Source organism: Phocoena sinus, chromosome 2 (genome assembly GCF_008692025.1).
Source record: "Phocoena sinus isolate mPhoSin1 chromosome 2, mPhoSin1.pri, whole genome shotgun sequence".
Taxonomy (NCBI): domain Eukaryota; kingdom Metazoa; phylum Chordata; class Mammalia; order Artiodactyla; family Phocoenidae; genus Phocoena; species Phocoena sinus.
In genome coordinates, this window is record NC_045764.1 from 113,984,849 (window position 1) to 114,006,400 (window position 21,552).

The following is a 21,552-nucleotide window of genomic DNA, read 5'->3' on the forward strand; positions in this document are numbered from 1 at the left end:
TCCCTCAAACCTCTTTCCTTTGATGTTTTGATCTGATCAATTAGTATTTTCCAACCGAATATGAAGTACTGTGCAAAAACATCTTCAAGCCCTCCTTCAAAGTGATTACTCCTGTAACTCCACCTGACTAGAAATTCTGGACCTGTCACCGGAATACAGTAAGATACCCATTAAGTGGTCGCTTTTCTTTGTTTTCAATTGATTTGCTTCTGAATGCCTTCGGAGAGGGAAAGGGAATTAGTAAAAGCTTCTATCCTTTTGATTATTCTCAGTCTTAGTTGACTTTCTCCTTTTGGTTGGCCCTTCACCATGGCTCTAACCCAAATGCTCTCATCTACTTCCATGGTATTATCCTGGTATGCCAACCATTTCCACATCTTTTTCTCTAGCCTCTGTTTCATGAAATAGTTCTTTAGTTTCTGCAAATTCAATAGGTCTAAAACCAAACTCACTCTCTCCACCTTCCTTTTTTTCCCTTTCTAAATGACATACGTCCTACACGCAAAAGTGCATAAAAGCAGGGATTCCTAGTGTATCTTTGAGTTTTGGCCCCATGTTTTAGTTGAATTTTGTGATATTTGTTTGTTCACTTTTTAAAAGGATAATAAAATGAACACTCAATATCCAACCTAGTAGAAGAACATTACAAATAACCTTTAAAGCCCCTTGAATCATTTCTCTATTAACTTTTTTTTTTTTTTTTTTTTTGAGGTACGCAGGCCTCTCACTGTTGTGGCCTCTCCCGTTGCGGAGCACAGGCTCCGGACGCGCAGGCTCAGCGGCCATGGCTCACGGGCTCAGCCGCTCTGCAGCACGTGGGATTTTCCCGGACCGGGGCACAAACCCGTGTCCCCTGCACTGGTAGGCGGACTCTCAACCACTGCGCCACCAGGGAAGCCCTCTGTATTAACTCTTTAACTTTCAAGCCAGCTTCTCTTTTTGCCTTTCATTCATTGGTTAATGGCATCACTAGCCACCTGGTTAGTCAAACTAGAGGACTTAGAGTCATTTTTGCCTCTGTTTCTCTTTCATTCTCCATAACCATTTGGTCATTAGGTCCTATAAATTCTGCTTTATGGTTAGCCCTTGGCTTGAGCCCCTTCCCCTCATGTTCTTCAAGCCCACATCTCTTGAATAGACTTCTGGAGTATGCTTAGTGTATATAGTCTCCTTGCTCTCCCTTCAATGCATTTGCTACATTGTCTCTAATTTTTAAATTATAGAACAGGTGTTTCATTCTCTTGTTTCCCTTGAGGAGTGTTGCTTCATGCAGTGATTATTAACCCTGGCTGCACATCAGTATAGCCAGTGAAGTGTTTCAAAACGTAGATGCCTTGTTTTGCTCTCCTAATCATGAATTTAGATGAGGCCACTTCCCCCATAATCTTGTGATGTTACCATCCCTAGAGATTCTAATTGAGTATTTAATTTTTAGCTGACAGGTGTTAGCTGAATGTCACTGAAATTACCCATTGCTTGGGCATATGCCTCATCCCTCCTCATCCATATTTTCAGTCTGTGTTTATTTCAACTTCAAGGCAAACTATTTCCAAGGAATTCTTTTGACTTTGTTTTAATTTTCCTCTTGGTAACAGTTTACATAAAGATTCTTTTTATGAATGACTTGAGAGCCAAAAAGTATCTTAAAGAATTGATTCCCAGTGTTTTTGAGTTATTACGCATTGTTGCTTATTGAATTTTTGGTATACCTTTTAATATTAAAATGAGTTTTAAATTCGAAAACAATTATTTTAATAAAGAGAATATTTCCTGATACTACTTTGGTGCAAAATAAGGCAGGGAAGTCAGTGGTGGTATGATGCATAATTTATCTTCTGAAATTAACAGAAGAGTCTTGTCTTTGTTAACTTGATGTAATTTATTGATTTGGAGTTAGAACTTTTCTCATGCTGGTACAATTCCTGGAGCACATAGTAGGTGTTTAATGAGTGACTAAAATGAATAAAAGTCACAACTCCATCTCAACCTCTAGTATAATATCATTCTAATTCTCACAGAGCATTTTGAAAAATAATTAATTTTCCCCTTAACAAAAAATAATACTCTTAGTCATTACCAAAAACTTGAAAATTGCAAAAAGATATAAATTAGAAAATAAAAATTACTAGTTATTCACCATCCAGAGGTGACAAATATTATTATTTTCTAAAAGTTTTACTGAAATAAAATTAACATACCATACAGCTCACCTAAAGGGTACAATTCAGTGGTCTATAGTGTATTTGCAGAGCTATACAACCATCACCACCATCAATTTTAGAACATTTTCATCACTCCATGAAGAAACTCCATACCCACTAACACTCACTCCTCATTTTCCCCCGTTTCCCAGGCCCTAAGCAACTATTACTCCACTTTCTTTCTTTACAGATTTTTCTCTTCTGGACATTTCATATAAGTAGAATCATGTATATTCTTTTGTCACTGGTTTCTTTCATTTAGCATAACACTTTCAAGATTCATCCATGTTGCAGCATGTGTCAGTACTTCATCTCTTTTTATTATCAAATAATATTCCATTTGGTGGGTATACCACATTTTATTTATCCACTCATCAGTTGAGGGATATTTGGCTTTTTTTCACTTTTTGGCTAGTATGAATAATATTGCTAATGACCATTCAAGTACAATTCTTTGTGTGAATGTGTGTCTTCCTTTTTCTCACATGTACCTAGGAGTGGAATTGCTGGGTCATATAGTAACTCTGCGTTTAAAATTTGGAGGAATTGCCAGACTTGCAAAGGGCTGTACCATTTTACATTCTCACCAGCAGTGTACGAGGGTCTGATTTCTCCATGTTCTCACCAACAGTTGTTATTATAGCTATCTTAGTGTGGGTCAAGTGGTGTCTGATTGTGCCTTTGATTTACATTTCCTTCGTGGCTAATGCCGTTTTTTGGATATTAGTTTATACAAAATACAATATATGCAGTTTTGTAATCTGGCTTTTGCATATAAGCATATTTTTAGCGTTAGCAAGCATATTTACAAAAGATTTTCCCTCATTTCTTCTTTCCTCTTCATTCACCCCAAACCATAATTCTTATGACAATTTGCCTAAATTATATGCATAAAAAATAAAATCTATAGGAATGTATTCCAAAGTATTATTGGTGGTTATCAGGGGACAAAAGAGGGGGTAGGGTTAGGGGAATTATATTTCTACTTTAATATTTCTGTAATGTTTGAATTTTTATAACAAATGTGTATCCTCTTGTAATCACAAAACATAAAAGTGAATTATTTCTTTAGAGGACTAAGTATATTCACAATGAAAAAATATTCCTAAATTTAAAGTCATTAACATTATATTAGTTATTCAGATATAATCATTTTACCAAATAAAATACCAATAGTCCACTTTGTTAAATAGTTTACTTTTCTGTGGTTCTAGACTATGAATACATATGCTATGCAGAATTAAAAAAATATATATATATATACATACACACACACACACATATATATATATATATATATACACATATATATTTAGTCAGGAAAGCAAGTATTGGTTTGGGTTATTGACTAGTTTATAGAAAAGTGTATAATATAGAAGTCATTTTTCTAAAGACATTTACTAATAATAGTATATTTGTATATTTAGTTCTTTAGTCTAATATTGATCCAATAAGTTAGTCATTGACTAGGGCTTAGAAGAACTTTTTAATAGGCATTTTCATTATAATAAAATTTGGAATCTCTAATCGTTAGGATCTGTTTGTATAATCTCAGATCGGGCAAGGTTCTGGCAGTATTATTTTTAATTGCTTATGTAGAGAAAAGTGGCTGTTTGGACACTCCAGCTTCTATTGAATAATAACCAGGTACACGTAATTCACACTAAATGTTAAATATTCTCGGGGAGTGATACCTGGGTAGTGGGATAGTCACTTTAGTAGAGTTCAGAAAATTTCCAGTTTACTCACACTTCAGTTAATGATATAGGGAGAGCCAATTGATACCATTCAAGAAAAGAAGGAAAATAATAGTTAATATACTGTGCACTTGCAGGCAGTTTTATACATATTGTCTCATTTAATCCTCACAACAACCTTTCAGGGTAACTACCTTGATAATGGTATTATCTCCATTTTGCAGGTGAGGAAAGTGAGGCTCAGAGAGATTAAGTAACTTGCCCAGAGTAACCCAGCCAGTATGTAACAAAGCTGGGATTTGAATCCAAGTTTGTCAGACTCCAAAGCCCATGCTCTTTCCAGTACTTCACACTGCAGCAGGTAAGTATGATACTTGGCCCTGTGCTTGCCTTATTTAGGGCACCCCAAACTTGAGACTGTTTCCATCACCTCACAATCCAACTCTTAGCCAGACTCCTGTTAGAAGAACATGTGATGGGCCAAGATCAGTCCTTGCACGTCCTGATTGCAGTGGTACTTATCAGTTCTTTCTGGACATTGCAATTATTACTCTTCTATGAAGAGGAATGTGCATCTTTGCTTTCAAAATATGATTTCCTTTCTTGTAGTATAGCAGCAAAATTCATCCCAGGAGTTCGCCAGCAGGTGTATTCAACCGTATCGTCTAAAGCATCCATCATTCATACTCTAGGACCTAAGGCTCTGTGTCCAAGGGACTGTAGGAAGTCATTATGCTTTTTTTGTAGGGAATGGCTGTTCCATTCCTTCACCTGCTTATATGGTAAAATTGTTGTGAGGGTGGAATGAGATAATAGATGTTAAACTATATGAAGTACTATATAGTAATCCCTTACCTTTCCAACAGCCCCATCTAAGTAGAGATTCTTCTTTTGTGAAACTAGTACAGGTATACACATAATTACTTCTATAAATCTTTTCAGTTAGCAGAGAGAATTTTGAGTGAGGGTGCTTAAACAGTAAATTATTCCAATTTGAGATATAGGGTTAGCTATTAACATTAAAAAAGATATTTTGTATTTTAGTGTGCATATCAGAACAAGGCGAAGTTAATTTTTAAGAATCTTGTTGGAAATTCTGAAAAGTTATAATAAATAAGGCAAATGAATACTAATTGTACAATATCAATTATCTAGGTCATTGGTTTTTTTTGATTTGTCATGTTATCTTCATTGGTTTATTTTAGTGGTCTTTTGAGAGATATTTGTAAGGCCTTTCATGACTTTGGTTCCCTAGTCTTGCTTTTTCCCTAAGGTCTTAAATACATCATTCACCCATAAGGTTCATTTTTACTAAAGGCTTACTACATAGGCTGAAGATAAATAAAGCATTGAGCCACAGAAGAGAGCAAAAGAGGCAAAAATCCCTGACCTCATGCAACTTATGTTTCAGTTGAGGGAGCTAGACTGCAAATAATATACAGTCGACCCTTGACGACAAGGGTTTGAACTGCGTGGATAGACTTATGTGCAGATTTTTTTTCAATATAGTACCTGTATTTTCATTTTGCAGACTTTTAAATTAAGTGTGGGGATAAATTTGTGTTCAATTAGAGATCACAATATGTGGAATCATAAGAACTAGGATTTGAGTCAATTCTATCCAAACTGTTTCCGCTTCCTGCCTTTGGGTGGAGTCAGTTTCTTTGTTTTTGAGGCACAGAGAGCAGTGCGTGGATTTTCTGTGGAAGGGGTTGGTGCCACTAACCTCCCTTTGTTCAGGGGTTAGCTGTAAGTAAATCATGTTAGTTGGTAAGAAAACAATGAGAGAAAATGAAGAGAAAGGAGGCTGCAGTTTTAAACAGGTGATGAGGGAAGGCCTCATTGAGAAGTTGCATCTGGACAACAGCAGTCTGACAGAGATGAGGGAGGGAGCCATATAGTTAACCAGAGTATGAGCATGCCATCTGGTACTAAGGCCCTGAGGTGGAAATGTGTAGCAACAGCAGCAAGTACCAGAATCCTCCGGGGAGGGTGAGGAGAGTGCCTTATAGTCCATTCTGAGGACTTTACCTCTGCGTGAAATGGGAAGTCGTTGAGGTTTTGAACGGAATTTTAATACCAGAGTTTTCAGAAACACATCCTTGGAAATTGCAGGGGAAACACTGTATTAATAAAAGGTATTATTAGATATTATTCCCCTACTGAAGTGTAGTTTTTTTTTTTTTTTTTTTTTTTTTTTGCGGTACACAGGCCTCTCACCGCTGTGGCTTCGCCCGTTGCGGAGCACAGGCTCCGGACGCGCAGGCTCAGCGGCCATGGCTCACGGGCCCAGCCACTCCGCGGCACGTGGGATCTTCCCGTACCGGGGCACGAACCCGTGTCCCCTGCATCGGCAGGCGGACTCTCAACCACTGCGCCACCAGGGAAGCCCATGAAGTGTAGGTTTTTGTAATCAGGCAAATATATTTTAAAATATGCTACCAATAAGTACTTACGTAGGAAAACTGTATTGGAAAACTTCACAGAATTTTTTTAATTTTTAATTTAAAAGAGCCAGTCACCATGGGAAGATAAGAGTTAACTGGTGTAGCTTTTTAAAATGGAGGATGATCTGTTTATGACATGATCTCTAAAAAAGCTAATTGTGGTGTCATAATTAGGATTATATTACTCCTGGTAATGCAGTGGTAAAGGAGATAAACTGAAACACCTATCAGATAACTGAATCTTATCTCTTACCTGAAGAATATTTACTTATGTGATAATAATTTGGTATAATGAGTATGGGATAAGAAGTTAAAAGTTCTGGATTTTTTCTACGAAGTGGTTGCTCTTCCAGCTTACGTAACCATGTAATTGTAAAAAACAGAAAATTATGGTAAGTACATTTTTTCAGTTCCATCAGGTATTTCTAGTCAGCAGTCTGGCAGGCTTGAGACCCAGGAAGAGCTGATTTTGAGTCTGAAGGCAGAAGAAAACCTATGTCCCAGTTAGAAGGCAGTCAGGCAGAGGAATTCCTAGATTCACTTTATTTTGCTGCTATTCACGTGCCTTGTCTTGCTAGCTAATAGGTAAGCAACTTGAGGGCAGGAAATACCAGTCATATTTGCTTGCTTACCATCCGTGAGTCCTTGCATCCTGACTTATGTGTAATGGGTACATCTACCTATTTTATAAAACCGTAACATTTTAGAGCTGGAAGGGGCCTTAGAGGTTATCTTGTTTTAGAGTTGGGGAATCAAGAACAGCTTTTTAATAATAAAAACTAAGGAACCTCTTTCCTTAGTTTTTAGAAGAATGAAATGAGATAATGCAATGTGCATGAAAAGTTAAGTGATTTACTAATTTTAAAACTTTTTTTTTTTCACTTAGAGCATAAATCAAAATAGTTGTCCTTTAATTAGGCAATATTCCTGGGTGGAGATTTCACCTTTTTCTTTCTTTGTCTTTCTCACCCTTTTTTTCATTTAAAAATGTACATAACACATCAGTCAGTTATTCATATTTACAAGTATGTCCAAAATGAATACATTTAATTTGAGATGTCATCATTTCTTCAAAGCATATTATCTGACATGTTAAATTTGCTGATTCATACAGAATATTCCAGTTAGGTATTCAAATATAAGCCATCATAACCAAGTGGTAGCTTCAGCTTCTGGACCTGACAGTATTGAAGATGTAGGTTGAGGCTATAGAAGTTGAAGTTACAGTATCTAAACACTAGAGTACTTTAATTTGAACTCTTCTTTAGAAGTCTTCAGTTATGGGAACTGGTGTTGATTATTTATAGATGTTTTAATTTTTTTCCTTCCTAGAGTTTCTTGTAATCACGTCTTAAAGTCTTCAGGATGGTACTAGCAGACCTTGGAAGAAAAATAACATCAGCATTACGCTCATTGAGCAATGCCACCATCATCAATGAAGAGGTATGTAAAATGTGTAAAATACATGTGATTGTACATCATCACTAGCATTGGAGGTGGATGATTAGTAATCTCTATGTAAATACCAGTAGATAAAACCCAGAAATGGATACACTAGTGTTTTTTATTGAGAAATCAACTGTCTTAATTTCAACTTTCAGTAATGAATTACCCCCCCAAAAACAAAACAAAAACCACCTTAACTTACATGTAATAATGATGTACCTTTTATATTTTGAAAATGGCTTAGACCTGGATATACACTTTTGCTTTCTCTCTTGACATAGGCCTAAAACTTTAGTATCCTGCTTCTTCTTGACTAGGCATGCATATATCTGACCTTTTCTCCTTGACTTTTATTTAGCATTCTTATAAAAGGCTAGTATTTCCATCTTGGCTACTGTGATTCATTTCCTCTGTAATCCTCATTCATTTGTTTTGGAAATTTTGTAAGCTGACTCCTTATATGGTATCTGAAATACTTTTCCTCCAGGTTTTATTATTTTAAGTTTAAGGTATTTCTTTCTCCCATTTTTTTCTCCACACATTGTATCTTAATGGTTTGTCAACTGAAAAAAGAAGATTATAGTATACTTTATATTTTGTGGTACCAATGGGAAAGTACTGAATTTGGTTTTAGAAGACCTTGTTTAGCATCCCGCTAAACAAATGGTAGAGATTTGAGCAAGTCAGCTTCAGATTTCTTAATGTATAAAATGGGAAATAGCATTTACCTTTCAAGATGATTTTAAGGATCAAATGAAATAATAGATAAAAAGTACTTTCTAACTTGGAGGTTTAAAAAAATTCTAAGATAGAATTTGATATCAACACTTTAATAAGCTAATGGAATTAAATAATTTGGGGACCATCTTTGAGCTCAGCTAGTCCAGCCTCTCATTTAACAGCAACAGAAAGTCAAGTTTCACATGTTTATTTATTGGAAGAAACAGGATTAGAATCTTTTTTCTAATTCCTATTTTTATAATTTTCCTAATTCCAAGGCTTTTTCTAATAATTATTATTAAGTAATAAATCATAATTTAAACCATTGTTTAGCCTTTGAAATTCTGAACAAATAAAACAACAGCTTTCCAAACAGTTTTCCCTGTTGCATAACCCTTATGGTGTTTGTGTTTATGGTAGGAAAATAAGAAAGAAACCAGGGAGAAGAGGTTGGTGGGAAGTAAAATAACAGATGTTGCTTGAATTGGCAGTTGTTTCTCTGTTCTTGGTACTTGCTACTAGGGAATTAACAAGGAGAAATCCCTCTAATGAGAGATCAGTTCCATTTTTATCAATCCCTTTAATGAGGGATAGAGAAATCTGATAAGCTGCTGTATGACATATGACCGAAGTTGATGATGAGAATTCATTCAAGAAGTAATTGAGGGGCTTCCCTGGTGGCGCAGTGGTTGAGAGTCCGCCTGCCGATGCAGGGGACACGGGTTCGTGGCCCGGTCCGGGAAGATCCCACATGCCGCGGAGAGGCTGGGCCCGTGAGCCATGGCCGCTGAGCCTGTGCGTCCGGAGCCTGTGCTCCGCAACAGGAGAGGCCATAGCAGTGAGAGGCCCGCATACCACAAAAAACAAAAAAGAAGTAATTGAGGGCCTACATTTTTGCAAACATTTTTGCTGGCACCAGGGCTATAGCAGTAAACAAAGTAGACTAAAATTCCCGTTCTCACGGAGCTTACATTCTAATCTGTAAACACTTATTTCCATGAGCAGCTAAGGGCTCATCTTTTTTAGAGATTTTATAGCTTGTGACCATTTAACCACAGTGCCTTGCACCTCAACAAATATGTGATGATAGTGAGTTATTAATGGAGGATAGTTTCCTTTTCAACTTTTTTCCTCTGCTCTGAGTGGAAGTAGTAAGGCTGCTAGGTCAGACTGAGTCATTTTCTTTTGTCACATTTTCCTCCATGATAGTCCAGTTAAGCAGATGTTGTGAATGCACAGTGCTGCATATCAGCAACAGGAATTCAATGACATAGAAAACTTCAATGGCAACATGTATTGTGTAGTAACTTTTTGGCTTGTATATCGTCTTTCCTATTATTACTTTAATGTAGGGATAAAATTGTGACGGTTAATACCTGGTTGAATAAGACGAAGTGGAATGTCTTTTGTTTTGGCCGTGCTGCATGGCTTGCAGGATCTTAGTTCCCCTACCAAGGATCGAACCCCTGCCCCCTGCAGTGGAAGCTCAGAGTCCTAACCACTGGACCATCAGGGAATTCCCTGAAATGTCTTATTTTGACAAAATGACTAGACATTTAATAAGATTCTCTCTCGAAGACTAACTGAAAACCTTTCTGCCCCCCAATGGTATAGTATTGTTTTTATTAATATTAAGTTATGGTAGTATATGATGACTGGTCAATCATTGTTTTTGTGTGGTTGAAATGATACAATGGGCGTTTTAAGTTTTTATTTATTTTCTTGCAGGTGTTAAATGCTATGCTAAAAGAAGTATGTACAGCATTATTGGAAGCAGATGTTAATATTAAACTAGTGAAGCAACTAAGAGAAAATGTAAAGTAAGTTAAATTAATCAAGTAAAAAACAGGCAAAACTAAATATAGTTTACTGGGATGAGGAGCTAACTAGAAAAGTCTGCCATATTTTGAAATGTTTTTGCTATGCAGCACTGGGAAATAACAGAACTCATATGTTGGAAGACTTTGTTTATAGTACATTTCCATTATGATGGTTCAAAGAATAAACTACATGTGGCTTTCATTTAATTATGGATTTCTTTCCATTCTACTACTCCTTTATCTGAATGGATTCAATCGTATACTGTATAGTATTTTAATAGAAAAGCCTGTTAACAATTTAGATGCATCATAGAAAAGTGGTGCCATTTTAATCCTCTTCAGACTAAAGATGACATTAATCAGCCTCCTTTATTATTGGAGAATTATATTCTTTTTTGTCCCCTTTTGGTTTCTCTGTCCATATTTGAATAAAGGAGTAACGTGTGTGGTCTCAGTTATTGTGTTAATTGGGAGGGACACTGACTGGGACAGGGCACATAGAATAATTGAGGGCACCTCAATTAGCTGCCTGAATCCTAGCCCTTGTCGTGCTCAGGCCATCCCTCCTTTTCATATTGTCAGACTGGGTACTAAATAGAGAACTACTAGCATTTAAGCATTTATACTACAGGAAGTAGTCTTATTTTCTGCTAGGTGTAAACATGTATATGTTTACATATACTGTATGCTGCCAGAAAAATAAAATCAATACTTTACATTAATATGAGGACAAATTAATATTTGGACTTTCAAAAGAAAGCCTTGAAAAACTAACAAAAGTCTTGCATCTAACATTTCATGGTAAATTCTTTATGGTATGGACTTATGACTCTGTAGTAATTGTATGCATATTAATTAGAATACTATTAATATGAATGACTGAATATTCTTACATTCTTTGGGGCAAAAGCTAATTTTTTTTTTAGAGTGTCTTAACTGACTTTTCCCCCTTCTACCCTCAAAAACCATCATCATGAAGGTCTGCAATTGATCTTGAAGAGATGGCGTCTGGTCTTAACAAAAGAAAAATGATTCAGCACGCAGTATTTAAAGAACTTGTGAAGGTAAAAGTATATCTAGCTTGTGCTGTGATTTTCTGTAGACTCACTACATTAGCACTGCAAACAATAATACTATTTCAGAATACTTTTTTGTGTTTTTATAGAATATTTATCTGTATTAAAAATATTAATTGAAGGATTATTAACTTTTCTGAAGTGGCTTATTTTTATCATAGGCTTTCCTGAATACAAAATTCTGAGTACAGATATGAAGGCCAGTATTACTCCTGCAAAAAAATGCCAAAGCCAAGTTACAAAAAGTAAAACTTCACTATATATTAATTGATGGAAGAGCCTCTCTGAGTTTATCCTCTTTTAATATCAAGTTTTGCCTATTGAGTGTCTTGCTTTTGTACAGAAAGTCACTCTTGGCAAGAGTTCTTTTCTACACTTTCATTGTGTCAAAAAGTCCCTTTGAAAAGATCAGATATCCCTATTCTTGCCTAGATTTTAAGCAATTTTGAATTAGTGAAGTTTTATTTTGCAAGTTGTAAATATAGCCTATTGCCCTGTTTACCTTAGAATTGATATTGCTGCTGCTGTTGTGAAAATTATGATGAGAGTCTTAGAGCTTTAGAAAATATGTTTGAGTCCAGTCATAGGGGAAAAAAAGAAAGAAACTAAAAGAAATTTTTTAAGAGCAACAGGTATCTGCTAGTGGTCTCGAGTATTTTTCCCTATATTGTGTGAATAGTTACACTTAACTCCTTTGGTTCTAGCAGAGCTGATTGGTACTTTGAAAAAGTCTAGTACCTCGGATGGTTGTGTCATTTCAGTTTAGTCCTGTAGACTAATTAATTTAGAAAGAAATTCAGGGACTTTCCCTCGTGGCGCAGTGGTTAAGAATCCGCCTGCCAATGCGGGGACACGGGTTTGAGCCCTGGTCTGGGAAGATCCCACCTGCCACGGGGCAGCTAAGCCTGTGAGCCACAACTACTGAGCCTGTGCTTTAGAGCCCACGAGACATAACTACTGAGCCCACGTGCCAGAACTACTGAAGCCTGCGTGCCTAGAGGCCTGCTCCGCAATGAGGGAAGCCACTGCAATGAGAAGCCTGCGCACCCCAGGGAAGAGTAGCCCCTGATCGCCTCAACTAGAGAAAGCCGGCATACAGCAGCGAAGACCCAGTGCATCCAAAAATAAATAAATATATTTATTAAAAAAAAAAAAAAAGAAATTCGGAACCTATAAGAGGTCAGGAAATTTATCCAGTTTTCCTTCTCAGTTTGCAGTTGAGAAAAGTAAGACAGTTAGTGGTAGACCCAGGTCTGATCTCCAAACTCCTCACAATATTTCTAGATTGTTTTTCTTCTAACACCTGGGGTCAGCACAGGGTGAGGGAACATTTTTATTTTTAGGGGTTGGAATCTTTCGGCAATTCTGGAGCATCAAGTGCTTTGTTAAGATGGCTTTACGGGGCTTCCCTGGTGGCGCAGTGGTTGAGAGTCCGCCTGCTGATGCAGGGGACACGGGTTCGTGCCCCAGTCCGGGAAGATCCCACATGCCGCGGAGCGGCTGGGCCCGTGAGCCGTGGCCGCTGAGCCTGCGTGTCCGGAGCCTGTGCTCCGCAACGGGAGAGGCCACAACAGTGAGAGGCCCGCGTACCGCAAAAAAAAAAAAAAAAAAAAAAAAAGATGGCTTTACGGAGTACCTACTTTATTCTAGGCAGTATGCCAAATACTGCTGGTAACAAAGATGAAAAAGACTGGGCCTTATACTCAGAAGCTCATGGTCTAGGGCAGTGGTGTAAAAAGCAAGGCCAAAACTGTTTTCATAATAACACTAAGACATTATTTGCGTTTTTTCAGCCTTCTTTACTGCAAAAGCAATGGTGGGTAAAAACACTGGGTAAAACTCCCTAGCATGAATCAAGGCAGTGGTACCAAACTATACTAGTAGTCATTGAACTCCTTCCTCCCACACACTTGCAGTGAAGAAAAAAAAAAAAGCCAGTTTCGTTTAAGAATGTCTTTGATGGAGCAGTAGAGGTTATTAGTAGTATTAAATCTTGACCCTTGAATACACATGTGTTTATAAGATTTTGTGTGATGAAATGGGAAGTATGCAGAAAGCCCTGTTGCTGTGTACTGAAATTTGATGGTTGTCTTGAGGAAAGCCCTGTTGCTGTGTACTGAAATTTGAGGTTGTCTTGTGTAATTGTTTGATTGCAAGCTGAGCTAGCCACTTCTTTCATAGAATGCCATTTTTACATGAATGAACAACAGACATAATCTGTGGTTATTTACACTTGGGCCTTTGGCAGATATTTTCTCCAAAGTAAATAAAGTGAGCTTGTCACTTTAAGGCAAATAACTAACGGTATTGTAGCCAGTAATGAAATTCCAGCTTTCAGGTGAAAACTAGAAGCTTGAATCTCCACCATGAGTGTCACAGTGTCCCAATATTTAACTTTTCTAGTGAGATCATTATTGATATTAATAAATAAAATGTTTTGATGTTGTATAGTGAAATGTGTCAACAATGGAAGAGCTGCCTGAGTGAACCAATATTCTCTAAGTGATTAATGTATGATGTTACAAAAGCATGCACCAGGATAAGATCGATTCAAAGTCCAAGATAGAATAACAGATTTTAATGTAATATAGAGTATGAAAGTTCAGTACTGCTGTTCTAAGATGTAGGAGGAAGATAAGATATATTTATTTTAAAAAATCATTATTCAATAAAACTTATAGGTTGCAAATAGTAGGTTCATAGAGAGCTGAGTGATTCTGCCATGGGATACAGAGAATGGAGGTGAATATGGGGCCGCATTAGTGTTCTGAAAGGATCTAGGAGGAAGGGCAGTGGATTTATGTTTAAGATAGATTTTGTTCATTTCAACCCTGTGCCTGGGAGGGAGATCACAAAATGTGTTTTCTTTTCTTCCCTTTTCTACCACATGGCTTTCCTTGAAATTCACATATAATATGGATTATGTAACCTTTATGGTATCATCTAGCATGGGCTCAGCAAATTTCTCTTAAGAACAAATAGTTTTGGCTTTGTGGGTCATATGGTCTCTGTTGCAACTACTCAGGTCTGGTGTTATAGCACAAAAGCAGTAAATGAATGGGCATGTCTGTGTTCTATTAAAACTTTATTTACACATAGTTGTAAATACGGTCTATGTCATCTGGTCCTAGGACATTAACTACTATTATGGTTTTATTATCATATGGAGATACAGGTTTCAAGCTCCGAACAACTGACTTGGAACTGAATTATTTTTTTAAATGAACTTTAAAAATGCCTCATGCTTGTTTATTTGGGGACTGTCCATATATGTATCAATGCCTTAATTTTCCACTGATTGTCATAAAATTAGTGATTATTTTTTACTAGCACTTTAAATATAATAACTTTATAGAACAGTACATCTTTGGCATTGGAGAATTTAATATTTGACTGACCTGGAAAGTCTTTCACATGTAATTTGTAATTTTGTTCATATATAAACATTTGTCAAATTGAACATGAAGATAGGTACTGTCCCAAAATGGTAGCCATTAGCCACATGTGGTTATTGAGCACTTGTAATATGGCTAGTCCAAATTGAGATGTGCTGTAAGTAGGAGATACATGTCAAGTTTTAAGACCTAGCATGGCAAAAGGGAATATAAAATATTTTATTAATTTTTAAATATAGATTACATGTTGAATTATAATATTTTAGATATATTGAGTTAAATAAAATATTAATATCACTTGTTTTTACTTTTTTTAATATCACTACTAGAAATTTAAAAATTCATATGTGGCCTGCACATATATTTTATATTATATTTCTGCAGTGCTGTTGTAGATTGCTCCTTTGGCTCAAACTTGGTCTCACATTCACACTCCAGCTTGTTCTAAAAAATATTTTGAGATCCTTACCTCTGAATTGGTTTGGGAGTATAGGCTTGCTTATGACTTCACAGTGTACTATTTTAAATTTTTAAATTTCACTACGTGTGTACAAAGGGAAATAGAGTTGTATTAGAATGGTAGGATTATGGTTGCCGCTTATATTTAAATGTCTATAAGTTACTTTTTCAAGTTAAAAGTTGTGGGGAGAGGGGTTTTGAATGTAAGCATAGGTTAACCTGATTTTATTTTTGGTTTGTAGCTTGTAGACCCTGGAGTTAAAGCATGGACACCCACTAAAGGAAAACAGAATGTGATCATGTTTGTTGGATTGCAAGGGAGTGGTAAAACAACAACATGTTCAAAGGTAAATTATACTTAATTAAAAAAACAAAGTCATGGAGAAGATATGTTTGTATAAATCAAGTTTTACGTTAAAGTCAGGATTTGTAGTATTGTTCCTTTAAAATTTTGTGTTGTTTGATGTATCTATTATGTTTTTGTAATAGCTCTTTGTAGGATAAGAGCAAAGAATCCCATAGTCTTTCTCGTGATAGCTTTTTGTAAGAATGGTAGACTTCTATATAACTATGCTGTTTCTTTTACCAAAAAGACTGTTCCTGTCCTTTAAGGAGATGAGGATATGATTTTTGGAGAAGTGAACGTGGAAAGTTTACCTTATCTCCTATGGCTCAAGACTCCCTTTTTACAATGTCTCACCCAGTGTAATACATATGAATCTTCATTTTGCATATCTTTTTGCTAATTTTAAATTCATTATACCACCCCTTCCTCCATAATTGGGTAATTCAACTTTGTTACCAGATTTTACTCCACAAGCCTCAACTTTGTATAGTTTAGAAAGAAAAAAATAGGAAAGGATTATTTCTTAGAGGGTTATGTTATTGTTTGTTTTTAATTAACGTTAACAACATTTTTTACCATGATCATTTGTTGCTTCATCATTTTATATCCTTCGAATGTGACTGTATGGCACTTAGAATTTAAACTCTTTAGGAAATTTTCTATACTCAGAATTTAATAATATTACTTTTAGGAGAATATGAGCAGTTTTATTTTACTCCTTAAGTAAATAACAAGTGTAAACAGAAACAATTACATGTATAATAAATTTGTATTTATTGATTTTTAAAATCTTCCTTTCCCAGTTAGCATATTACTACCAGAGGAAAGGTTGGAAGACCTGTTTGATATGTGCAGACACATTCAGAGCAGGTATTGTGTTCAAATTTGAAAATTGTTTTCTGAAATTTGTATTTTCAAGTTTGATGACTCATTAACTCTATTTCATAGGGGCTTTTGACCAACTAAAACAGAATGCAACCAAAGCAAGAATTCCATTCTATGGAAGGTGGGTTCCAGTTTTTATTTTTATACTCATGTGTCTCACCTTATCTGTCTGACTTTATTTAATGCTATCTGGTCACATTTTAATATATACTTATAAGCTTAAATCCTTTCTGGAACAAAGTAGAGGTATAATTAATACATTGTTATCTTTTATTATTGTAACATGACTCTTCTGACTGAGCCTGATAGATCAGAGCAGATGTTGTTTAGTTTATAATTCTGCCTGTACTTATCATCCCGCCTTGCATGCTTTCCAGCATCCTTCTGCTTCTATTCCAGTTGTTTAAGACCTATCTGAAGCATTCCTCCATTCAACACACTGGTGAATTCCATATTGTCTGGTTCTTTAGTACATCATCTTTGAAAGTTTGTGTTTGATCATCCTAAAATGCTTTGTGATCTTTAGTTATCTCAGAGATTCTGATCGTTGCTATCCTTCATTTGCTACATTACTGTTCAGTTAGGTGGTTTGTATATGTTAAAATGACTAATTAAAAGAATCGAGTCGAGATTGAATTTAGAAGGACCTATTTGAGGGAATAGCATTTCTCTTAATGTTATTAATATCAATATAAAAAGATTATTAATATAGAAAGCTTAAAGAAGCTAAAATTTGAGGTAATTAAATGAATGATATCATTTTGTTGGTCTTTATTTTCTACTTTTTGGCTGGCCAAGAAAACTGGTGAACTTTAGCTATGGTATGTTCTTTATTTAAATTCTTTTTCTTTTAGTGTGGTTTTTTTGTTTTGGTTTGGTTTGGTTTTGGCCATGCCACATGGCATGAGGGATCTTACTACTTCTCTGACCAGGGATTGAACCTGGGCCCTTGACAGTGAAAGCGTGGAGTCCTAACCACTGGACCACCAAGGAATTCCCTCTTTTAGTTACTTTTTTATTTTTTATTTTTTGCGGTATGTGGGCCTCTCACTGTTGTGGCCTCTCCCGTTGCGGAGCACAGGCTCCGGGCACGCAGGCGCAGCGGCCATGGCTCACGGGCCCAGCCACTCCGCGGCATGTGGGATCTTCCCGGACCGGGGCACGAACCCATGTCCCCTTCATCGGCAGGTGGACTCTCAGCCACTGCGCCACCAGGGAAGCCCTTTTAGTTATTTTCTTATGATAATTTCTAGCAAATAGATTAAAGAATAATGTTAGGAATTTTATTTTTAGGATAAGAACTTTTTCTTACATAGATTTAAAAATCAAGGGATAATAAACAGCTGTACCTTTAGGGTTCACAATTTGCAAATGATATAATTTACCTGATAATTACTTGAACTATCAGCCAAAGCCAGAGCATTGATTTTTAACCAGTATTCTCAGTACCGTTTATTAAATAATCTCTCCTTTGCTTATGTAAACTTAAAAAACATACTACGTATATGGAGTAAAGTATTAGCAGTCATTGTTTCCTCCAGGAGAGATGAAGTAAATGGGGCTGGGGGGAGGACTTGAACTGTATCTCCAATATTAAATTTACACATTAGCATTTATGGGGGGGGTAGATATGTTTGTTATAGTATCATTTGTTCTTTTTTTAAAAAACACTATTTTAATTAAAAATTTTAAAGAAGTGAAAGCACTGGCAGTTTCACTTCCCAATTATCAGCTTGTAGCATGTCCATCTGTGCTTTTTTCAGTGTCTATATAAACAAATACACAGACATACATAGATAATTTTTAACTGAAGTGGACTCTTATGTGCTTTGTACCTTGATTGCTTTGGTAGTGGTTATATGGGTTGTGTAAATTTGTCAAAGCTCGTTAAAATGAACAATAAAAATAGTGCATTTTATTGTATGTAAACGTACCACTATACAGTTGATTAAAAATGGGATCTTATGACAAGGTAGTTATTACTCTTGGGAAGGAGTGAGGTGCTAATTATGTTGTTTTCTTGATCTGGGTGTGTTTGCTTTGTGAAAATTCACCAAGTTTATAATTGTACAGCTTTTCCACATATATGTTATACTTCATTAAAATGTTTACTTAAAAAATGGGATCTTAATAATTCTGGGCAATATACTGTTTAAGATAATTCTTTTTGATGACATCATTGTATTCCATTAATCAATGCCCTTATGAACATCTTTGATAATATTTCTTTCTACATTTGTAAGTTTTATTTTAATAGTATCTTTATCTTTTTTTTTTATTTGCATGCATTGGGTCTTCGTTGCTGCACACGGACTTTCTCTAGTTGAGGCTATTGGGGGCTACTCTTCATTGTGGTGTGAGGGCTTTTCATTGCGGTGCGCGGGCTTTTCATTGCGGTGGCTTCTCTTGTTGCGGAGCATGGGCTCTCGGCACATGGGCTTCAGTAGATGTGGTTCGTGGGCTCTAGAGCGCAGGCTAAGTAGTTGTGGCACACAGGCTTAGTTACTCTGTGGCATGTGGGATCTTCACGGACCAGGGATAGAACCCATGCCCCCTGCATTGGCAGGTGGATTCTCAGCCACTGTGCCACCAGGGAAGTCCTTCTTAATCATATTTTAAAATAGCTGGTAATGCTAATTTTTGTCTTCTTTTTCAACATTTATTGCTTCTTTCACCTGCTTATTTTCCTGGAAAAATTTTAGATTTTTTTAGTCAAGTTCTAGAAAGAAAAATCTCCCTAAAATTGTGATTAGAACTACCGTGAAACCAGTTAATTGAGGGGAGAACTGACATCTTTACTATACGTGTATAGTTCCATTCAGGAACCTGCTATGTCTTTTTCATTTAAAAAAATTGTCCTTAAGTATAATAGTTTTCTTCATTTAAGGCTCATATATATTCTTATTAAGTGTATTTCTACTTGATTTTTGTTGTTAATTGAGGGGGAAACTTATTTTTTTTTTGCGGTACGCGGGCCTCTCACTGTTGTGGCCTCTCCCGTTGCGGAGCACAGGCTCTGGATGCGCAGGCTCAGCGGCCACGGCTCACAGGCCTAGCCGCTCCGCGGCATGTGGGATCTTCCCGGACGGGGCACGAACCCATGTCCCCTGCATCAGCAGACGGACTCTCAACCACTGTGCCACCAGGGAAGCCCAGGGGGAAACTTTTTGTTAACATTATATGTTTTTTTCATTTGACAGTATTGAACTGTATCAAAAGTTGCCAATAATCAAAAGAAGCCAAATTAAAATGAGATCTCCCTTCTTGATTTTCAAGTTGAATAGAGTTTTGGTTCTTTTGTTTTTAATATTTATTTATTTACTTTTTATTTTGGCTGTGCTGGGTCTTAGTTGTGGCACACAGGATCTTCGTTGTGGTGTGCAGGATCTTTTAGTTGTGGCATGTGGACTCTTAGTTTTGGCATGCTGACTTCTTAGTTGTGGCATGTGGACTTCTTAGTTGTGGGATGTGAACTCTTAGTTATGGCATGCATGTGAGATCCAGTTCCTCGACCAGGGATCGAACCCAGGCGCCTTGTGTTGGGAGCTCAGGGCCTTAGCCAGTGGAAGTCCCAAATTAAATACAGTTTTGAGGATTGTGAAAATGTAGTAAAATAGGAATGAAATTAAACTTTTGAGACATTTTCCTTTTAAAAACCAAAAGCCAAAATGATCAGACCGTTTGATCCAATTTCAACTTGTAGGAGTATGTCATAACAATTTCACAGAAACAACATTACGTACTATTCATTTTGGCTATATTTTTAAGACCAAGAAGTTGGAAAACCTTAAATGGCCAACAGTAGGGCATTTATTTAATAAATGATAGCATAGTCATCTGATAGAATGCTACATAACTTAAAAGTCATGTTTTACAAGAATATTTAATTATTTTATAAAATGCTTACAAAAGGATGGCTGTCATCAAAAAGAATACAAAACACAAATGTTGGCGAGGAGAGAAGCGAATCCTTGTACACTGTTGGTAAGAATGTGAATTGGTGCAGCCGCTGTGGAAAACAGTATGGAGGTTTCTCAAAAAACTAAAAGTAGGGCTTCCCTAGTGGCACAGTGGTTGAGAGTCAGCCTGCCGATGCAGGGGACACGGGTTCGTGCCCCAGTCTGGGAAGATCCCACATGCCGCGGAGCGGCTGGGCCCGTGAGCCATGGCCGCTGAGCCTGCGCGTCCAGAGCCTGTGCTCCATAATGGGAGAGGCCACAACAGTGAGAGGCCCGCGTACTAAAAACAAAACAAAACAAAACAAACTAAAAGTAGGACTACCATATGACCCAGAAGTTCAACTCCTGGGTATACATTAGAAAAAAAATCCCACTAATTCGAAAAGATACATGTACCCCAGTGTTCATAGCAGCATTATTTATAATTGCCAAGATATATCCCCAAATACAGTAAGTTAAACAAAATGAGAAGACAGAGAAATATGCAACAGATGAAGGAGCAAGGTAAAAACCCACCAGATCAAACAAATGAAGAGGAAATAGTCTATCTGAAAAAGAATGCAGAGTAATGATAGTAAAGATGATCCAAAATCTTGGAAACAGAATGGAGAAAATACAAGAAACGTTTAACAAGGACCTAGAACTAAAGAGCAAACAATGATGAACAACACAATAAATGAAGTTAAAAATTCTCCAGAAGGAATCAATAGCAGAATAACTGAGGCAGAAGAACGGATAAGTGACCTGGAAGATAAAATAGTGGAAATAACTTCCATAGAGCAGAATAAAGAAAAAAAAATGAAAAGAATTCAGGACAGTCTCAGAGACCTCTGGGACAACATTAAACACAACAACATTCGAATTATTGGGGTCCCAGAAGAAGAAGAGAAAAAGAAAGGGACTGAGAAATTATTTGAAGAGATTATAGTTGAAAACTTCCCTAACATGGGAAATTAGTCAGTCAAGTCCAGGAAGTGCAGAGAGTCCCATACAGAATGAACCCAAGGAGAAACACGCCAAGACACATATTAATCAAACTATCAAAAATTAAATACAAAGAAAAAATATTAAAAGCAGCAAGGGAGGGGCTTCCCTGATGGC

At 36.5% G+C, this 21,552-nt stretch overlaps 1 protein-coding gene across 3 annotated transcripts in view; it reads left to right on the plus strand.

The window, feature by feature from the left end:
* The window catches only part of SRP54 (signal recognition particle 54), a 45,978-nt gene that overhangs the window by 1,098 nt on the left and 23,328 nt on the right, over positions 1 to 21,552 (plus strand). Inside the window, exons 2-10 of one of the 3 annotated variants that reach the window (XM_032621558.1) lie at positions 45 to 158; positions 712 to 861; positions 4,123 to 4,259; positions 7,678 to 7,788; positions 10,240 to 10,331; positions 11,311 to 11,395; positions 15,504 to 15,608; positions 16,411 to 16,477; positions 16,556 to 16,613. In XM_032621558.1, coding sequence (XP_032477449.1) covers positions 7,711 to 7,788; positions 10,240 to 10,331; positions 11,311 to 11,395; positions 15,504 to 15,608; positions 16,411 to 16,477; positions 16,556 to 16,613 — 485 coding nt within the window. In that variant the 5' untranslated portion in view covers positions 45 to 158; positions 712 to 861; positions 4,123 to 4,259; positions 7,678 to 7,710. The remainder of the gene's footprint in view (positions 1 to 44; positions 159 to 711; positions 862 to 4,122; positions 4,260 to 7,677; positions 7,789 to 10,239; positions 10,332 to 11,310; positions 11,396 to 15,503; positions 15,609 to 16,410; positions 16,478 to 16,555; positions 16,614 to 21,552) is intronic. The other 2 variants (XM_032621557.1, XM_032621556.1) reach the window with 2 other exon arrangements.